The sequence below is a fragment of the Danio aesculapii genome, chromosome 13 (genome assembly GCF_903798145.1).
Source record: "Danio aesculapii chromosome 13, fDanAes4.1, whole genome shotgun sequence".
Classification (NCBI taxonomy): domain Eukaryota; kingdom Metazoa; phylum Chordata; class Actinopteri; order Cypriniformes; family Danionidae; genus Danio; species Danio aesculapii.
Window position 1 is genome coordinate 27,513,222 of NC_079447.1, and position 22,323 is coordinate 27,535,544.

General features: G+C 35.1%; 1 protein-coding gene across 2 annotated transcripts in view; it reads right to left on the reverse strand.

Moving 5' to 3' along the window:
• The window catches only part of inpp5f (inositol polyphosphate-5-phosphatase F), a 31,306-nt gene extending 10,443 nt beyond the window's left edge, over positions 1-20,863 (reverse strand). The window contains exons 1-12 of one of the 2 annotated variants that reach the window (XM_056470344.1): positions 20,439-20,863; positions 13,864-13,944; positions 12,649-12,785; positions 9,247-9,375; positions 8,606-8,773; positions 7,527-7,583; positions 7,239-7,437; positions 4,314-4,493; positions 3,960-4,027; positions 2,029-2,153; positions 1,866-1,943; positions 1,641-1,761 (exon numbers count right to left, since the gene is read on the reverse strand). In XM_056470344.1, the coding sequence (XP_056326319.1) occupies positions 1,641-1,761; positions 1,866-1,943; positions 2,029-2,153; positions 3,960-4,027; positions 4,314-4,493; positions 7,239-7,437; positions 7,527-7,583; positions 8,606-8,773; positions 9,247-9,375; positions 12,649-12,785; positions 13,864-13,944; positions 20,439-20,535 (1,440 nt within the window). In that variant the 5' untranslated portion in view covers positions 20,536-20,863. Of the gene's footprint in view, positions 1-1,640; positions 1,762-1,865; positions 1,944-2,028; positions 2,154-3,959; positions 4,028-4,313; positions 4,494-7,238; positions 7,438-7,526; positions 7,584-8,605; positions 8,792-9,246; positions 9,376-12,648; positions 12,786-13,863; positions 13,945-20,438 lie in introns of both variants that reach the window. The other variant, XM_056470343.1, reaches the window with a different exon arrangement.
• Between the last annotated feature and the right edge of the window lie 1,460 nt (positions 20,864-22,323).

Genomic DNA, 22,323 nt, shown 5'->3' on the forward strand with positions numbered 1-22,323 from the left:
GTACGGCATGCCCGGACTTACCTCCTATGATGCGACATCAGCTGGAGACATCATGACACAAAGGAAAAGCCATGAATTGCTGTCATAAATCTAATCAAGATTATGTAAAATACCTCTATCCTTTGTTTTTTGGGGACTTTTTAAATCGTCAAACAGTAAAACTCGCAAATCCAAATGAGCATTGCAATTGACTTGAGAGGTTTTGTAAATGCAATACTGGAAAAAAATACTTTGCAAATATATGAATTTTTTTTTTTAATACCCTTTTTTTTTTGCTCTGCTTGATTTTTATTTGCAGTTCTTTATTTTTGTTTGCAAAATGTTTTTTTATTTCTCAAAACTCAATTTACCCTTTGCGACTTTTTGAGATTAGCATTTTTTTCACAATGTTTTGCTCAATACTTTATTTTTTGTTTGCAAAACTTTCTTTAATGTTGCAAGAATATATGGCCCTAGATTGACTCCATATATAAAAAAACTTTGACATTATTTGACTGAAAAATGCGCCATTTTTAACCATAAATGCACTGATATATAAATATATAGACATACATACACGCACGCACACACGCACATACACACACACGCATATATCAAATTTTACATATAGATTTTTTAATTCTGTAAACTACTGATAACATTCCTAATTTTATATACATATGTAGTCAATTACAGTTTAAAACAATGACTGTTCCCACTGTTTCATTTTATATTCAACTTTGGAAAATTTCCAAAAGGTCTTTTCTCCACAGCTTTTACTGTTTATGGGTTTGGGGTCATATTTTAATTTATTGTTAGATTTATTATTTAATTAAAACATCTAAACTCATTTAGGTAACATTATAAAAAATCCATTTAAAGAAACACTCCACTTATTTAGAAATTGGCTCATTTTACAAGCCACCTAGAGTTCTGTAACTACAGAATTTTCAATTTGAGCGAGATGCTAATGGTCTAATCCGATTCAATGACATATGCTAAGCTAAGATAAAAGTGCTTCCGCCAGAGCCAGATATGAATAAAAAATGAATGAATGAATGAATAAAATGAACAGCTGAATGAATAAAAACAGCTGAATGAATAAAAAAAATGGTAAAACTCCTAAAAGTATAATAAAATTTGTCCAACAATGTTTACCAGTAGAAATGCAATGATTAAGCAATTTCACTATTAACCGTGCTTTAATTTGTCACGATTAATTAATCGTAAAGGCTTCCCAATACCGTGCTTCTACACAGAACAAAACTGCTGCAACTAAAAGTTAAGCCAACTGTGTGCTAGTTTGTAGTTCCGAGCTTGCACACTGAGGCTAATACACACACTGGATTAACTATGGCTGAGGCTTAACTAAGAGCCACAATAAATAACACTTTGAAATATAAGGAGTTTTCATGTGATTTACTAAACTAGTAGTGTTTTGACATTAATGAATGCATAATAATCATGATAACCGTGAAACAGTGGTTATTCCTCAGACTAAAATCGTACCACCAAAATCTATATTCGTTGCATCCCTTTTTACCAATTTACCCAAAAGTTTTGTGTGACCCAGTGCATCTACCACAAGATCTTATTCAAAACATCCTCTGTGTAAATTCATCCGATTGGTGCGTTCTGAAATAAAAGGTGATTTTGCATACCTGCTGCTCCATGATGGCACGGGCGATAGCTGCCTGTACCACATTGGTTCTGTCCAAGCAGTCCATGCAGTTCACCCGGAAAATGCCTTCCTGTTGGCAGATGACTCCAGCTTGGTCCACCCTATTTGCAAATCAAAGTAGATGGATTATAGTTAACTAGCTGTCCAGTCTATCTCAGAAGAAAAAGCAGTTCTTATTGGAGAATTAGGCAGATGAAAGTCTCACCAGGCCCATCTCATCTCTGTGATAATGTCATAGATGGCATCAGTGAGGGTCTGCACATTCTCAAACTTCATCCCTCGACTGGAAAGCGGCAAAAAATAAAATGTAACTGAAATGTTGACCTTTTGTTAAGTCACCAGGATTGGGGGATATTCGGGTTTCTTACCAGTGCTCATGGAAGTCAAATGAAACATATGTTAGGTTGGGATTGTTGTATAGTAGTACTTGTTTGAGATAAGCATCCCCAATTATCTTCTCACGTCCATTTTGGTCCACTAAATTAATGATGACCTAATGGGGGGGAAGAAAAAACTTTTTGATTAGTATTACTTATTGAAAATTAGATTGATTAGCTTTTTTGTTATGGTTGTCCAAGTTAATTTAATTGGAATTACATTTAATGCAGGCCCTTCATTTTCATTCCTGACACATTTCTTTTGGCATTTTAAGACAATTAATTTGCATATTGGAACATTCCAGTTCCTTTCTGAATTATTGCTTAAACTATATAGGGTTATATATTACAAAAACGTTTATTCATTCATTCATTCATTCATTTTCTTTTTGTCTTAGTCTCTTTATTAATCAGGGGTTGCCACAGCGGAATGAACCACCAACTTATCCAGCATTTGTTTTTACACAGCAGATGCCCTTCCAGCCACAACCAAACCCTGGGAAACACCCATACATTCTTGCAATCACACATACACACACTACAGCCAATTTAGCTTATTCACTAGGGTATATGCCGAGCTAGTGTTTTTCCCATACTGATAAACTTCCGGTGACCTGTTATTGTGAGTTTTTTTTTTTCAATTTTATATGGTTCCTTTTACAGCATCGACGTTGTTATGTAATACAAATACAATCAGTTAAACAGACTTTGGCATTCATTTAGTTGCTCAAGCGTAAAACGAGACAAAAAGCCGTTTACTTGCGCGCGACCGTCAGAATCGGCAGGCTAGCGCAGAAGCTCCAATGAATATACAGGGGTAAAACAAATGCTCATATTATAAAGACATGGTGGGGAAAATGTAATTCAATGCAGTGCTTCTTGTACAATCTGAGACCCACTTTATATCGGATATCACTCAGCCAGTGGAGATCGCTGATTTTAAAAGAAAACAGACCTTAGACACGCCTATTTTGCATTGGCAAACACTTCACCGGAGATGATTAACCCAGGTTACTGGCAAATTAAAAGTCCTATTAGCATGCTTCAGCATATACCCTATTCACCCATAGTACATGTCTTTGGACTGTTGAGGAAACCAAAGCACCCAGAGGAAACCCACGCAAACACAGGGAGAACATGTAAACTCCACAAAGAAATGCCAACTGACCCAGCCGGGGCTATAACCAACGTCCTTCTTGCTGTGAGGCGATCGTGCTACCCACTGCGCCACCGTGACACCCCCAAAACTTTTATTTTATTTTAAAAAACTTTCACTAAGTTAAGCAACTGATTTCAAGAGTAATCAAAAACATTTCTCGAGAAACAAATCATGATAACGATTACTGAACAGTGATTTAACACAGAAGAATAATGATGCTGAAAACTTAATGAATCAAGAAATTTTACTTAATGAATTATTACATTTTTCCAACTACAAATATAAATTTAAAACAAAAAATCAGTTTATTTTTAAAAACATAGTAAAAATAGTTATAGTAATATTTCCCTATAATATTTTTTGGTTTTATTTTTGATCAGTTTCGATCATATTATACTATGATATATTATAACTGTAGATTATAACTATAGATTACTAAAGCAATAACTATAGGAAAAAATATCTAAGATTAATCATGTATAAATATTCTAATTAATTTATGCCCGCATAACGTACTGAAAACATTCCTAATACTGTTGAACCAGCTTCGTTGTAGTATTATATATTTAAATATAATTTATTTTGAATGTGCTTTTATTTTTAGAATATTAATTTAAGTAATTTTGTTGTGCTTTGTCTTTTTTATTACAGAGCTTTTAATCAGTTGATTAACACCCCTACATGTTACACAACTTAAAGATCAATATTTCAGAAAGTATTTCACTCATTGATTATTCTAAATATTATTTTATACCCATCTTACCAGTTTTTTGTACGTTTCAACCTCCTTTTCGAAATGAGAGGCAAAGTAAGGCATAGTCTCTCTCTCTCCTGCAAGAAAGCACATCTATGAGATAAATCATATTACAGGTGGATCACAGCATTAAATCCACAGTCCAGCACAAAAATTCTCTCAGAGCAGTATTTTTAACCAAAAAAGCCTGAAAACACACCTGCTCCACATCTGACACCTTTCGCAGGCCTAAAACATTCCAAACAACAACTACGCTGATGCTTCAAAGTGATATACTGCTTGTCAACACTGTGCTAGACTGTGCAGCGAGGTTGATCTCATTCATTATTCCAGGAGAAAATGGATTACACAGATACCACCCACCTTTCTCTATGCGAGGTCTGGGGTTGTATCGGTACCCAGCCTGGCTCCAGAACACAGGCACGGAGCCTCGCGTTTGCACAAAGGACAGCGTGTGACTGTGTACGTGGATTAACTGCTCTGTCTCAACATAGTTGGCCACATGTCCATCTGTATCGACCCCCCTCCTCTTGTAGCGCATTCCTGCAGTGGAAAATGTATGATGATGTTATTGCTCTGATGGCATGATGAGTAGATATTAGTGATGCACAATACTGGATGTTAAAAACTGCTTGTGCCTTACATAAAGATACTGTTATCGTTTTTGTTCAGTTTTATTTTAAGTGTTAAAATGGGAAGTCAGGTTGCTGATATTTATTTCCCAAAACCTGTAGCTTCTGACCATTAAACAAAATCAGACTTGTGATTTTATGACATCAATTAATGGTAATAATTGCTATGAACTAGCTTAATATTTATGTATTTAAGTAAACTTAATATTTTAGTTGCTTGGAAGGAATATTGTGAGCAGACAATGAATAATGATTGGTGGCTCTCAAAGAATCTTTTTGTCGTAGTCATAGATTCTAACCATTAGATAATGTGGCAAACTCAAGGTCTAAAGGCCAAATCCAGCCCCCCATATCATTTTATGTCATATCACGAGACCCTATGATTCACACCAAATGCAAATTTAAAGGGATAGTTCAATCTTTTGAGTTCAATATCTTTTTTTGTGTTCGACAGAAGAAAGAAACTCATAAAGGATTGAAGCCATTTCAGGGTGAGTACATTTTCTGTTTTTGGGTAAACTAGTCACAATTTTAAGTCTGCAATAAGGTTGTTAAAACTACCAACCACCATACAAATTAGTATTGAAATATTAAAAGCATCTAAAAAGCAATTGTTGAAGAGCAGTGAAGTGATGATCATTGGAGCCAACCACAGTTGTATTGACTTAGCACATAAACATAATGGCCTTGAACGGCTGTCTATAAAAACATGCTCAACAACAATCAAATGTTAGCGGCAAATAAACTGATACCGTCAACAGGTATTGAAGTCAGTACATTGACAGTACTAGTTAGCAATTTTTTTTCTAAATTACCTCAAAAATGACCAGGGGGGATTTATAAATGTTGTACAAAATGTTGAACAAAACAGGGGTAGAAACTTGCATCCGCCACATCTCACACAAAGGTTGTGATCTATGAAAAACTTGATGGGAGAATATGCGGAGCTGTAAGTTACCTTCAAGTAAACATATTTCTCTTAAATATTATCTTAATTTGAACCACTTTATTTATCATAATAACCATATTCATTAATAAATAAACAAAAATGTATTCTGGCATATGTTCACATTTAGAAAAGTTTCAATGCAAAGATTTATAAATGAAACCCCAAATCTTAGTTTGCTTACCTGATATTACTGAACTCCTGGCAACGAAGCAATAAGGCCCAATCCCAAATCTACTCCTTACCCCTACCCCACATTTTGCACGTTCACGTAAAGGTTTCCTAATTCTCTTTATCTTGAAGGCATAGAACTAAGGGGAAGGGCTAGATAGCCCTCGAAAGAGAGATTTTACAGGACCACACTCGAAACCATGGGGTAAGAAAATTTCCCCGGTATACACCAGCCACAACGGCAATTGCACCCGGAAGTCAGGAGATGCACAAACTTGTATTTTTTCTGTTATTATTGTGAATTTTTATGACAAACAAGCATATGCTTTAATACATTCATAACCGCATTCATGTTTTACCGTCATGCTTTTAAAAAAAAAAAAAAACGCTAAATTTCACGATCTATAATCCCTAATAATAACTCCTGTACAGCAGTCCCACAACATTCTGACATTCGATGACATTCGAATACCCTGTCAGAAAAGTCTAGTGTCTGGGAATGAGCTTTTTACAGTGTCTGCTATAATGTTAATGTTTTTCTTGTGTTTTGTGTTTACGTGGATGAATATGGCCATGGTGTAAATGCACAGTACAGTTACGAGCTTATTGCCACATTAGATCGTTATGCTAACATGATATCGTTGCCTTCGTTGATTTCCTGAAGATAAATAACAAAAAAATAACGCAACTGGAACAACTACAGTAAATACTGTACAGCAGTCGTGATTGTCTGATCTCATATGAAGCAAGAGCTCACGATGACATATGATGATGTGTGCAGGTGCTGCATTGGTGTCCCATTTCTTAGGGGTAAATTTTAAAGCCCTTCCCCTTTACACTATTTTTTAAGGGCCAAGAGGAAGGGGAAGGGGAAGGGGTAGGGCACAAAAATAGAATTGGGCCTAAATGCTCAAAATCAGCACATCCTCTTATCCATTGAATATTACAGATAATAATTGCAATAATTTTGTCTACAATGTAAAATATTAAGAATGTCCAATGTCTCAAATTCATCCATACTTTCCCAAACGTATTCCCATACTTTCGCTTCACTTTTTTCCAGTATTTTTATTAAATATTTCCCCCAGTTGCATTGTAAATTATGAATTTTTTAAACTAAAAAGGTTGACAGAATGCACTTTCTGTTTATTTTGCACTGCTTGAGTTACAAATGTACATTTAATTAAAAACAGTGAATGAACACGTGGTCTAAATTTTTTTTAACTGCTAAGATTTTGTTTTTAGTGTCTTTAACAGTAGCTGTTCAAAATCATTTTTGTTTGTTTTTTTAATGAGGGCGCAAGAATATCATGCTTTTTATTGTTTAAAAGCAAAAGCAAACATATTGCAATATATATCGAATATTGTAAAAATATTGACAATATCGAGATTTGTTTTTATTTTAAAATCGCCCCCCTACATCATCTTATAGATCAGGCCAATGCCAATTGTTCACATTTCAAGCTATTATCACTGAACTATATAATATTCAAACAGTACTGTGCATCCCTAGTAAATATGAATTATTATATACTGCACCTGCACGGTGGCGGCTCCGTCTAGAGATGAGGGCCACGGTAAATCGAGGGTGAATGTCGTCCACACAGGTAGGCTCCTGCTGAGGCGTCTCTGGGCTGCTTCGCTCTTCATCTGAGCTCTCATTATAGTTGACCACCAGTTCCTCCACCTGCACGAAGCCTTGGATGATAGGAATGACCCAAAAGTCCACCTGAGGTGCCTGTAAAAAGACATCTTGTATTAGAACCACTCTGGGCTGTTTCGCACAATAAAATGTTAATCAATAAAATCCAAATAACAGTTTTGCACCTGCAAGTCTACAAGGTCTTTGATCATGTGCTTGTTCCAGAAGAATCTATCATCCACCTAACATAAAAAAAACAAAAACAAGCAGGGATCAGCACATCAACAATGTACTGAAAGCTCTGACTTAGAAACTTTTTGATACTGGTGAACAGGTGTTATTTTAGTGTTGTTTATATAGTATTTATTAATGGAGACTTGAAATTTGCTATAAAAATATAGTAAGTTATAAAAATATAACAAGATACAAACTTTTTTATGGGTTTTCACCTTTATTGATAGGACAGTGGAGATTTACAGAAAGGAAAGTGTGGGAAGCAGAGATAGGGGAAAGATGGGCAAATGGCCTCGAGCCAGGAATCAAACTCAGGTCGCCGCAAGCACCCGGGTGCTGTGTTGACGTACTAACAACTAGGCTATTGGCTCCGGCAACAATGAAAAAAACGAAACAATTTCCTGCTTTCTCAAGTATATGGCCTATTTTTAACCATTGAAAAAATGTTACAGCTTCAAATTGCTCTACACATACATATTAAAATATTTAACCCTTTGACTGCCGCTATACCAAATGGTTGACCATATTTTGACTGTTTTAAATAATCACTGTTAAAATCATTTAAAGAATGACTGTTTTAAATAATGGCTTACACACAGCATTGTTGGTTTACAAAAAATAAAAAAATTTACACTTTGATGAACAAGAAAACATGTTAAATGAGAATCTGAAATATTTTATGGCGTACTTTAAAAAATAAAGATGATTTAGTATTCAAAAATGTTTTTAGTTTTTTTTATATTTTTTTAAATAAACTTACACTTCATATTTTCAGACTTTTCATAGTGTATCAAGTCCGGTACTTTTACCATAAACCGACATGTCACCATTTGGTAGAGGCTGATATTTTAGAAATTATGGGATGTGTTGAAAAAAAGGAGTTAAGAAATGGAATCCAAAAATTTTTTCCTAGCGGGGTAGTTAAGTTAAAATAATAAATAATTAAAAAAATATATACAAAGTAATACAATTATAAATGCCACACCGTTAAAAGATGGACATTTTCCATGTATAACTATGAGCTTCTCACCCTTTTCCACAGGGGCTGATCTGACTTGCCCAACTCTCCCTGTCGCTGGACCGTATTGGTGAGGTCATAGGTCAGACTATAGTAAAATGAATCCGAGTCCATGAATATCTTATAGAGCTCATCAAGCAGCCTCCTCTCCAGACGCTCCTTCTCTTTATTCTCTTTGACCTGAAAGGCAGGGGAATACTGGATAGGAGTGAACAAAGAAAATAAGGTTAAAAGAGACAATGCCAAGATTAAGAATTACTTTCATGGGGCAAACAGAATAGTTAGATTTTTATATTAACCATGTTAAAGGGACACTCACACAGAACATATTTTTCCAATGTTTTTTACATACTATAAAGATACATATTTTTTAATTGAAACTGAAGTGCAATGTCTCTTACATAGACTATAGAACATGTGTCACAGCATAGCTTCTCAATTTGTTTAATGCAAAAATGCACAGGCCCTCGAATATTTAGTCTGACGACTGGCATTATATAAAAAAAAAGATTATATATATATATATATATATATATATATATATATATATATATATATATATATATATATATATATATATATATATATATATATATTTATTTATTTATTTATTATCTTTTTTTTTTTTTATTTAATCAAAACAACCCATCAACCTTTTTCTTGCTGGGAGCGCCAACATTGGATTTGATCTGACTCAGGGTCTTCATCAGGAACTTGGACTCATCTGGTGACTGGGTGATTCTCTCCGGTTTATTTATTCCAAAATGATGCTTTTTACAGAGCTGAAAGGAAATGAGAGAGGGAAAACCTTAGCCAAAAGTATGTTTTGGTTTCTAATCTCCAAGGATCTTGAATCCTTACTATCTCTAGTCCTAACTAACTCTAATCCTATCACTAACCTTACTTGTGACAAGCTGCTCTGACACAATCTACATCGTAAAAGCGCTATAGAATAAAATGTTACCGAATATACAGTACTGGACAAAAGTGAGGTTGGCAAAATAAGATCCAATGGCTGGGCCCTATATGAAATTGCTGCAAGCAAGACTCTGTAGATTTAATACGTTTAGGCTTTTCCCCATCTATAACTTAATTTTGGCTATCAATGTTTTCTTCAAATGTTTTTCTTCTGTGACAAAGATGCACATCGAGCAGTGTCCTTTAGTTGCACTTTTTGGACTATATATATATATATATATATATATATATATATATATATATATATACACACACACATACATACATATTTACATACATATATAAAATAAAGATAAAATAAATAACTTTTCTTCATTAGCTTCATCCAGTATTTAAGGTTTAAAAACATAGATAATTGTATATTTTACTAGTGCTGTCAAAAGATTAAATCACATCCAAAATAAAGGTTCATACAATATACATTTGTACGTATATTTTGTGTATTTTGTATGGAAAAATACAAAGAACGAACAACTTCGAAAGAGTCTCTTAATTTTTTCCAGAGTTACGTGATCAATTTGCATCTCTTCACAGTGCGTGATCGTTTTAGTTTCACTGATCAAAGTCCATCTGAAAACTGCTTCTAGTAATTGCTTTAATTAAAACAAAAAGGGCGCCAAGATGTGTCTGCTGATGCCAGAGCAGATTCATGTCGAGTCCAACTACACAGACAAGCTGCTATCTCAAAGTAATAAAAGGCAATTATTCTGTGATCATCCAATCGAGAAGAAATAGCAGTACAATGCACTACAGTGACCTCTGACTGTTTCACTTACATGGTTAAACATCTCCTTTCAATCCCAGAAGCTCTGCCGATACTGACTTCTTAGAAACTTCACGCTTCCTCTGGAATGCCTTAGAAACACACACCACTACTCTCACACTAACTGTACGTCAACCATTTACACAAGACAAGGTTAAAAATAACTAATGTCTTAACTGGGCACAAATTGGGAGTTTGGAAAGAAGTTCAGTAAATTCTATCAGGATCCAAAGAATGTCTACCAACGTGGACAATGAAAAGAAATAACAGTTCAAACGTTAGAAAACATAGGGCTTCTTCTAACACTTGAAATAGTTAAACCTGGGACATTCTAAACCTCCAGGTAAACAGTTTAGTAATTCTAAAGTGTTAAAGGAGCTATTTGTAATTACCTATGACTCACTTTTTTTATTGGCTTCGTGTCAGCGGCTTGTGGCCAACTTAAAAACGCGACCTTCCCAAAACTCTCATTGTGTCATGCAATGAAAAGCAATTTATTCAAAGATATAGTCTATTGTCTCAAATATGCTTTATACCAAAGCTTTAATTGCAGCATAATTTTAATTTAATGCAAATATATTCATATTCCTATAAACAGATGCTTTCATAAAGATACAGTTCACATGAAAAATAAACATTTATTCATCTTTTTTTTCTGTTGAGCACAATAGAAGATTTTTTTGAAGAATGTTGGATATTGGTAGCAAAGTTCCTTTAAGGCAAGTCATTGGCAAGTCATTTCACTCGGCGGCCATCTTTAAAATGCCACTCGGGCAGTATGCATTAAATTCAACATTAAATTCTCCCAAACTGTTTATCAAGCTTACGGTTACATTACATATTTGGAATCACCAATGAAATTAAACAACATAACATGTCTCGTAAGTTTCGCTTCTAAACATCCAAATCAAACAAAATCAGCAAAAAAATAATTGCTGTCATGTGATGTGGGTTTGACAGGACGGACTGTACCTCGTGTTCATTTCATACAGATTACAAAACCAAAAAATGTTGTTTTCAAGTGTAGTTGGTTCATTTAAATGTACAGATTTGAAGCTTTATTTGGATATATTTCTTATGTCTGTGAAGCAAGTATTCACTGAGATTCAAGTGTGCTTGTTGACCAAAAAACTGTCGTAAAAGCACATGTCTGGTGTGTTTCTACCCCAGAGAAACATCTGGATATATTCATCTTTATTTCTTTAGGGCTTTTACAATGTAGATTGTGTCAACGCAGCTTAACATAGAAGTTCTAGTAAATTGAAACTGTCAGTTTCATTAAAGAATTAAAGTTCAATTTCGTTCAGTTCAGTGTGGTTTAATTTTCAGTGCTGAAAGTTCAAACACTGAAGAGCAAATCCATCGACGCGCAGCTCCACAAGTCTCAAACCAAGCAAGCCAGTGGCAACAGTGGCAAAGAACAAAACTTCACCAATTGACGAAAGTGAAGGAAAAAAATCTCGAAAGAAACCAGGCTCAGTTGGGCATGACCATTTCTCCTTTGGTCAAACTTCCTGTGCAGAGCAATCAATGATTGGCTTCTATACTAGTAGGTGAGGCTTCTTTCGCCATATTGACCGTTACAGATTTCCCCATTCAAAACTATATGAGTGACACGTCTTGTCTATTCTATAGTCTTTGCTGGTAGCCACTGACATCCATAGTAAGAAAAAAGATACAATAGAGATCTATGGATACCATTGTCCAACATTTTCTTAAAAATGTATCTTCTTTTGTATTCAACAGCAGAAACAAAATGTTTGGTAAAAGTAGAAGTAAATAAAGGAAATGCTATTTTGGGGATGCATTAACAGCTGTCAGAAGACTCTGGCTGGTTCTATAAACCAGGTAAATAGTTGTGCTAACCCTGCTTTTAAATCACAACTGTGAATCGTTCCTTCACCATAGGTTAAAAGTCAGAAGAATGGTGATAGCCCAGAGTTAAGCATACTGTGAAAAGAATGTATAAATACTGTTTAAAGGGACAGTTCACCCAAAAATACAAATTCTCCTCATTTCCTTACATCCACTTTAGGACCCCATTAATTGTGATCAATGGAAGTCAATGGGTACTGTTAACTTCATGAGTTTCTAACATTCTTCAAAATATCTTCTTTTTCGTTCAACAGAAGAGAAAACGCATACATGTTTGGAAGAACTTGAGAGTGAGTAATTTAAGAGTAAAATTTAATTTGCGGGTAAACTGTCTCTTTCATCTATTAAGTTGAAGATTACAACTTTAGTTGAATTCTAAACTATCTTTAATCAAATCCAGAATATTGAAGGTTTGCATAAAACAGTCAATATTAGTCACCTCTAATTCCAGATCCTGTGGTTCATCCTCTGAGAGTGGAATCACTACTATCTTGGTGATCTTGTAGACTTTATGGTCTCCTGGCAACTGGCCCACCAGTGCTTTCTGGCGAATCAGAATCAGGCCCAGAGGAAGATCTGCCCAAAAGGGGAGAGGAAGGGAGTGTGTCATGAGTTCCACACCTCATTTTCCTGCTCTATCCGGCATGAATCATTCCTAAGCCAAACATTCTCATAACGTCTTCAAAGACATTTGCATGGAGGCACGGTGCAGTCATACTTTCACTGACAACTCAGTATAAATCAATAGATAAAAGTGCACCCTGCAGCAGGCAACTGAGATGTTAAGGTGGAAAATTTAATGAGAACAGCCTGGACTCTTTGAAGGAATAGTGCAAGGAAATATCGGGTTTGCCCGCTGGATTATGTTACAACGTAAGGCATGTACACAGTGAAGCTACAAACTGATGGGTCTGTCTGTGTAGCTTTGCCCTGAAAAACAGCAATCAAGCATAAAATGTCCACTGATTATTTTAGCCATCAGTGCTAATGCACTATTCAAATATTGAAGGCAGCAAGTGTTTCTCTGAAAAGGGAACAGAGACTAACATCATAATGACAATATCCATATTAAGCTAACCTGTCAACAATGGTAAGAGGCTGATTTCTCAAATTAGACACAGAAAGATGAAATGAAAGTACAATGGAAGCTTATAATTTCACTTGTATCCCTAAAGAGTTTCCTTTTTTAATCTATTAAAGGGCAATTGCTAAGTTGAATGGTTTCTGTGCAGTATTTAACCATCCTGTAAATACCCAGGAATTTTAATATGGCAGGTATTTAAGGCCACTGTATTTAACATGCTAAACCTACATCAGATTCACAACATAGCTCTGAAAGACATTTAGCAATTACGAAACAATAATAAACCAAATTAAGCTGACATTTTGTTCTGGTGCTGGAACAGCCTTTCATTATGTTAATCATAATGAGTCTCTGGTACCCAGTTTCTTCCTGCGACAAACTGAATTACAGTAGAACCAAATGGAAATGATCACATTTGATATTAAATCAGGCTCAGAATGGTACTTTAACAATAATTACATTAGACTATAAATCTCTTTTATTCCAAGAACCAGAGCCACCGAATGCATTGCAAACATTAATATATTACTCTCATCCTTTATACACAAAATATGCACAGAGCAGACTTACCAACATGAAGCTGCATTTTTCCAATGATACCCTCTACAAGGCCCAGACAGACAGGGTTCCATGCTAGCAACAGGTCAGTTGCTGAAAGAAAGATGGAAATGAGTCACATGGGATCAAAACATTTAAGCTTGTAGCAGAATCAGTGCGCTGAATCTATTGGTAATTAACATAAAACATGGGGTTGGGGGATGGGGTGCAGATAATAGTGCATTCATAAGAATCTAGACTTACTTTTCCCCTTCAATAAGGTACACTTTATGTTTTTAAATATTTGGTATTAATAATATTTTGGAAAATATACATTTACTTTGAATGTTTATTATTTTATTTCTTTTTTATTCTTATTTATAATTAAAACAATTAAGTTTAATTTAAGTTTTTTAAGTTTACACTAGGCATGGACAATAACCGGTTTCAAGGTATCCAATGGTTTACAAAAATCCTGGTTTTAAAACCACTAAATCCTCACCTTGTAATTTTAAGGGTCTATCTGCGTTCTAAATGATTTTGAGATATTGAGCTTCAAAGTTTTTGCATTCCATATCAACATGACAGAGACCCTAAATGTACTCGAACTGTAAATTATCAAAATTCTCTTACATTTGCAAATTGGAGTAAAAAAAAAAACATGGCAAATGCAGATAGAAGCTTCTAATTCAAGAAAGTTTTCTGCTTGGAATTATAAGGTTCTGGCAGACCATTCATTTTCAAGAAATACAATCACAAAAAAATAAAATGGTGTTGTAACATTGTGTTGATGCTTGAGAAATTAAAATTTTTGCTTTCGATAACATTTATTTAATGTTTTAGGATAAATATTTTTTCTTGTACAAAGTGAGGCTGTGCTAAATATTTTATCCAGTGCAGAGGTTAATTTTATGTAATTAATATGATCATATTTATTGAATTGTATGCTTTATATGTCCCATGAATTAAATTAAGTATTTGCCCTTCAATGCTCATTATAAAATTTTAAGATTTAAAGAAAACAGACAATGACCAAATGAGTTCAATAAACACTGAAAAAATGTTTTGCTGACTATATATACACAAATAAAAATATTTCACATTTAATATATTACATTTTTTCTAAAAACTTTTTCTTTTTCAACAATGTAAAATTGAACATTTCATCTCAATGTAAAAAAAACACTTCCAAATCATCACATTTACATACATCTTTTCAGTATCAGGTTTCTTCTCAATTTATTGTGGTGGGCATTATTTAGTCATCTCTGAATTTGTGTTTCTTTTTGGTCTTTCCCACTGTCAACAGAGCAGACCGGCAAAATGACAAAGTAAGCTGATTCTGATTGGTCCTCGTGTGTGCATTTGAAATGCTGATTGCCTCAAAGAAAGAACCTTATAGAGTCAAGCTAGAGTTCGACTTCGACTTTGTAGATAAAACCTTTTTGTGTAAAATATATACTTATAAAAAAAAACATCACATGATGTAAATAAGATGTCATTTAATACGAATATGTGAATAACTCAATTTTGACAAATGTCAGATAGAACCTTATGATACTTAGGTGACGAAATGTTCTGTATACTTTTTCTGTGTGTACAATGTGTTTGGTTTTATTTTATGTGTTGTAAAAAATATTTTATTCATTTTTATACATTTTATTCAACTCCAACAACAAAAGGACCATCAGCATCAAAAGCCACCGGTCATCCCACGATTCAGCAAACATTTGAAAAACAAATCATTTATTCATCAACATCCAAGTATGCTATAAACATGAACAGTGCAGTGGTGGACTTTATATCCAAAGAAAGCTGAAATCTGTGTATTAAAACAAATGAAGATAACAGAAGTCAATAGCTATGCTTCCATCCACCTATTAAAAAAACGGTTGATGGAAACGCCATGATGCGCAAGTTTTAAAAATGCGCATAAAAAAAACGTATGCGCATAACTGAGTAGGATAAACTTTTTATTTGATAAGAAAAGATGCGCATAAACTACGACGGAAACACTTTTACAGCACAAATTTCAGTATGCGCATTAAAAAAGGTCATGTGATTTTGTTATGAGATCATGTGATGATGAAAATGTGCGTAAATGGACAAGTCATGCAGGCTGAGCACATTGTAAAACATCTGAACTGTTGTTTTGGTCATTCTAAAATGCCTTACCGTTTAAGTATTAGTGTTATTATATTAATGACCTCCAAAATCAAGAGCGTCTGTGCTTCGCGTCTGTCACCTTTTAAATGCCACCACGCGTTTACTGCGTGTCAGGATTGCCTTCTGAGGCGCAAGTCATTTATTAGATGAAGAAAAGATTGACGCAGCTTCTCCTACCACAATAAATTCAGTTTTTCTGTTGATATTGGGCGCCAGTTAATCTGGAAGTGACAATTTTGTTCGCTTTGACTCGTTAGATGGAAACGCTGCTTTAATCGCACGTCTTTAATGCGATAATTCAGATTTGCGCAAAAAGTTCATTCGCATTTTTGGATGGAAACATAGCTAATGATTTATTGTAATTATTTAGACATGTTTACGGTTCCAAAATATTTGGATTAAATGTTTCTTAAAATAAAAATATATTGTGTTCAGTGGAGAAAAGAAAGTTGTTGTTTTTAACCCAGTTAGAGGTGTGAACCTATACTGGTCTCACAGTTCAGTTCGGTTCGGTTACGATTATCATGCCATCGATTCAGTTCAATTCGATATTTCGGTGCATCACGGTGCATTGACGATGCTTTCCATACACAGTGTTGTATTTTTGGGGGGTGGCTATAACAAGCTGTCTGTATAAACACACACACACGGACACACAGCACCACACTGTCTCTCATTCACACACATACATAAACATAGACAGCACCAAACAAACACGCACACACACGCGCACTCACACGCCACACGCGCTTGCTTGCTCACTCGGGAAAGATATTGCAAGACCTCCCACTCCTGTTAAAATTACACCAGAGTTACCGACCGCTCCCATGCTTTTATTTGGTAATTTATTCCCGCGCCGCATAAAATCTTGTCGGGAAAGCATACAGCCGAGAGCAAAAGAGAGCGGAGGAAAAGTCATGCCAGCAGCCGAGAGGAAAAGTCACGCCAGCAGGTGAAATGGGCCACAGTGAGAGAGAGAAGAGAAATTGAGTACTTTCATTCCCTCAATCGCAGTGAAATAGGGGCTTCTGCTGTAAGTGTCAGTGAAAGACTTACATAATAGATAAATGACGTCAGTACATAATAACCGGTTATGATTATTACTCAACCGATACCGAATTGTCCGCGTCTGCATCGCGGTGCACCAAAGAAACAATTCATTTTGACACCCCTAATTTCTGTATTTGCATGTGTTGTGATTTCTTATACATGAATGCTTTTAAAATATCGTGCAGCCCTAGTAAGAGTGCTCATAATCTCTAAAAACCATTTCAAAGACGGTTTTCTCACAGCGATGACTGCTGACTTGAGTCAACGACTTGCTGAGCCGCACCTCTTAAGCAGAATTATCAGCATCAACTGCTATGTCAGGAATGATGAGCAGGGTCTGAGATGTCATGAGAAAAGACAACGTTTTCTGGAGTATGTCTGACAGTATATGGTTTCTCAGAAATCAGAAGTGCTTTTGGAAGAGCAGATTTGCGGCTGTTGGGCACCCAACCATCTCCTGACTAATTGTAAGGAGACGTTCACAGCTTGATGATTGATGGGTGCGAGCTAGATGAGCTGTATTTTGAAGTTGCCAAAAATCTGTCCGAATGACCATGAGCTCGGCAATGGGCAAAAATCCCAGTTTAAGGAAAGATCTCCAATTACTACACCATGAAAATCTGGTATATTACCTTGGTAGCTACATGACTTTATGGGAGCAGTTTGATATTAAAATTACTAAGAAATTCTTAAATGCTTAAAGTTCAATTAAACATTGCACTCAAATTGTTATTAAAATAGGCAATGAAATGAACATCAGTAAGATCTGTTCATATGAGTGCCTGATGTACATTTGAATTGTGTGCTCTACTCATTTACCACACCACACAGATGAAGACTGAATTATAAACAATCTATTAAGTACTACAGTGGTATAACCTCACCCAGACATGCTGGAAATTGTGGAACTCGTACAAAAGAACTGAGACTGTATCTATGCATCATGCATATAGTGGAAACCCTTATCCAGTTAAATAATGGAACAGCAGTGCAACCTAAACCCGATCAGCCTGACTGAACACATGTGGCTTAAAACAACCAGATCTCATTCAAATCTTCACAGGCTTTGAAGACACGGAGAGTTGGACTTGCTGCTCATCTAGTCTTAGACATGACAAGAAATACATGTGGTGTAGAGAACACATTCAAAGATGAAGATCATGATTCATGGCTGAGCATTCAGAAAGTTTGGTTTAAAGCCAATGTATCCAATGAACAAAAATATCGGTTAAATATTACAGTAAACTCAAGTAGTAAGCATACAATGTAAGTGGAAACTGCATAAGGTTAAATAAGCTGGTTTGATGCCAGGGCAAAATAAACGGACTAATTTGACTATCTGCCACTACTGCGCCTTGACCTAACACACCTACCACTTTCTCTAGAAGAATGGTCACATGTTTGGCCCTGCCTTTAACCTTTGCCATTTAACTGTGCAACTAGATATTTCCCTTGTGAGAGGTTTAACAGAATTAGAATGAGCCCACATATTTATAAACCTCTTCGCTGGTTAAAAAAATGGTTGCAACTTAATAGCCATTAGAGATATAGGTGCTCTATTTCTCCTGAAGAACTTTAGAGAGACTTTAAGATAAAACAATTCATAAAATGCCAATCAACAGCTAAACATACAGTGTGAACTCAAGCGTGAGTTTGTGCCCCTGATTGGTCAATAGGATGCTTGCGAACACACTTAGGACCTTTGCAGAAGGGTTGTTGCTAGAAGGGATACAGCTGCAGACGGCAGGTTAACAAGAATTATGTTATTTATTAAATTACCCAATAATTGTACTTCATTAATGAATACCTCTACCCAAACCCTAAAGCTAACCCTCACAGCAATGTAAAAACAATAATTATACGGAGTATTGTTCATATTATTAATCAAATTACCCATTAAAATTATTTTATTAACACCTACCCCTACCCTAAACGCAGCCCTCACAGAAATGTAAAAACAGGTATTAAACATATTGTTCATATATACATATTGTTCATATTATTTAAATTACCCAGTAAATTTATTTTATTAACGCCTACCCCTAGCACAACCCTAAACCCAACCTTAACAGTGCCATAAAAATAGTAATTATTGTTGTACAGTGTCAGAAAAATGATGCTATACTGATGTGTGTATCCCTTCTAGACTTTACTTTAAAGAGGCTGTGGATTAAATGTTGTAAAAGAGTTTTAGTTTCTTCTACAGACCAATTGATTTGCTGTACTAGACATCCACGTCAGTCAGGAGTGAAAATTTAGTTTTGCTTATACATGTTTTTTGACTGTAAAAGTGCTGGCAGCCCTTGTTTTTTGCTTTCTAAACTCTCAAGAACTACAGTTTCAGCTAAAATCTTCTCTACTGGAGTCAAAACAATCAGCCACATCTCAGATGTCCTGCGGGTGTGCAAATTAACAGCAAACTTATATTTTTGGGTAGCCAAAACTATCCGTTTTGAGGAATTGATGCATGATAAAATATTTATTCTGACATTCCAAGCAGAGCCATATTTCTAAATGACAATAAATCATAAGACTCTTCGTTTAAGCTAAATTCATAGCCTCTGCATCTTTTGGAGACATGAGATGAAACTAGGCCCAAGGCATGTGATAACATTAGCCCAATTTTTTTTTTTTGTAATAACAACAATAATACGTTTACATATTATTTTACATAACATATAGCCTATATTGTTTAATAACTTGGCAATTTTCACTCAAATATTCTGTCAATATTTGCTCCCCCTCAAACCTTTCATTGAAACATAAAAAAATAGGTCAATTCAGGAATAATTTTAGAGACTGACAGGCTTTCTCGATTCCCTTTTGCTGTTCAGTATGAAAAAAAGTGAAATGAAAGTAATGATAAGCGAGTCTGTATGTGCTACTATGTTTAACATCTCCTTTTGAGTTCGACTGAATAAAATCACACATGGTTTAAAAAAAACTCGAATAAATAAAGCACGTTATTTTTATGCAAACTAAGGTTTTTAGATGACATTTTAACGCCCTTGACCAAAATACACTAAGTCATAAAACCACATATAAGGAGGAAATTTTAAAGCACGACATCAGATCAAAATATCATCAGAGGTTTAGCCTACACTGACACACTGATGTCATCCACGCGCCGCTGCTTTGAAACTAGGGCAATGAAAACACCACAACTGGACATCTTTCACATAACAACCTCAATAGCACATAAGAAACTGGCATTTTCATCTTATTTAGAGGATTTTAGAATGACAGGAGCAAAAATCACTCAATTTTGGGTTTGGTTTTAAAGCAGTCTGAAATGGCTTTGACGCGCGAGAAATGGCAACAGCATCAAACGGAAACACTGTAACACACTGTAACGTTATAAGAAAGTGATGGAGTTGAAATGTAAGCATTACCCGGTCTCACGGCCATAGATCCATCCTTCCTGCTGCACCACAGCGCGTTATCTCCGCTCTGGAGAATATAATGATCTTTAGCCTGAAACAGCTCCATGTTCCCCGTAATACCGAAACATACGCGCGTCCCGACAAACCGCTGGATTTGTTCCCGATCCGAGAAACGAGGAAATGAAACAGCTCCCTTGTCGCCCGCTGGCAGTCCCAGTAGACGCCAGCTAACCTGCTAGCTCTGTACCTGTGTAAACGTTTATATTAATCTGATCAGACATCGTGCCTCTATATCGGCTAATGGCCGACCATCGAAAATGAGTCGACGGCACATTTAATGTCAGTTTAATAAGGGCGATATTCTTGTAGTGCTTCGGAAATGTGCCGGTCGGTCTAATATTTTCCACTGAGGGGAGCAGCAGCAGCGAAACAATTTCCTCCAGTTATACACACACGTGACCTCCTCCGTCACACTGAACATCATAGTTCATCTGTGAGTCGATGCCCCACCTGCACTACTTGTTTTGATGTGTTGTTTTATGTTATAGTCTACGTAAATTTGAAACATGACCATATATGACCATATAAAATTATTGCTAACATATTTGAACTTATATGTATTTGTAAATCGAATGGTTGAACGAAATATATATGTAATATTCAAGATATTTCGAAATATGTTGCACATATAGACGTATATGAGGTGTTTTTAAATGTGTGAAATCCAAATATGAACTTATATGTTATACAGACTGTGATTTATATATCAGATTTCTATTTTTGACATTTATATTTACATGACAACACTCATGAAATGCTGTAGGCAAACAACTAGGCTACCGTGTACAAAATTGGTGGACTATTTACTGCCTTGGTAGACTACCACATAAAATCACGTTCCTAATGCACACCATTCCATATAAATGCCATCTTCTATATTTTTTTTTTTTAATTTTTAGCTTCAGGGTTTTGTTTTTTTTAATGATTTTTTTTTAAATAGACCAATGTATCTGATAGTTGCTCACTCCTCTTATCCAGGGGCACCATAGGGTTTATCTTCAAAGTATATTATCTTTGGCCTCCATTGAAATCATATTTCTGTGGATTCACTGTCTGATCATCAGGACCCCTGGAATTAAACTGATCCTCCCATAATAACAGTGTAGCCTATATACAAGAATCAGATAGTGAAATTCAATACCTTTTAAGACCTTTTTTAAGACTCTTTCCATACATTTTAAGACCTTATGACCACCTTATACCTTACCGTACCACTCAATGGAAACGGGCCAAAAACGTACAAACTAATGACATCATGCACTCTCAGAAAAAAGGTACACGGTGGTACAAATAATGTTCCTTAAGGAACAGTTTCATAAATTTGTAAAAGTTGTACCTTATATGGTACAGGAAAGACCTCTTATGATACTGTTTTGTACGTTTGATGGTACAATTGAAATGAAAGTACACAATTGTTCTCATAAAAAGGTACATAAGTGCTGGACAACTCCTTCTTTATTACAATATCTATGAATAGAAATATTACTGTAAAGTCAAAGTGATTTTATGAATAATTTCCATATTAAGACATGAATCATCATTTAAAAGCATATGTTTAAAGAAACTCAGAAACATTCATTATTAAGTTCTATAATACAAAAAAAACTGGTAAAACAAAACTATAGGTATTGTAAACTAAACATTTAAGGTATTTTTAGTAAACATTTGGTAAGCATTTTCTGATAAATACATTTTCTTTATTGATATCCGCACCTTTCGGCATTTGCTTTCCACTACACATATGAGCTGGCAAAAGTCCTGCATATGCAAAATGTTCCTGCAGACATTTACTATTGTAAAACTAATCAAGATTGTGCATATCTCATTTCAATAC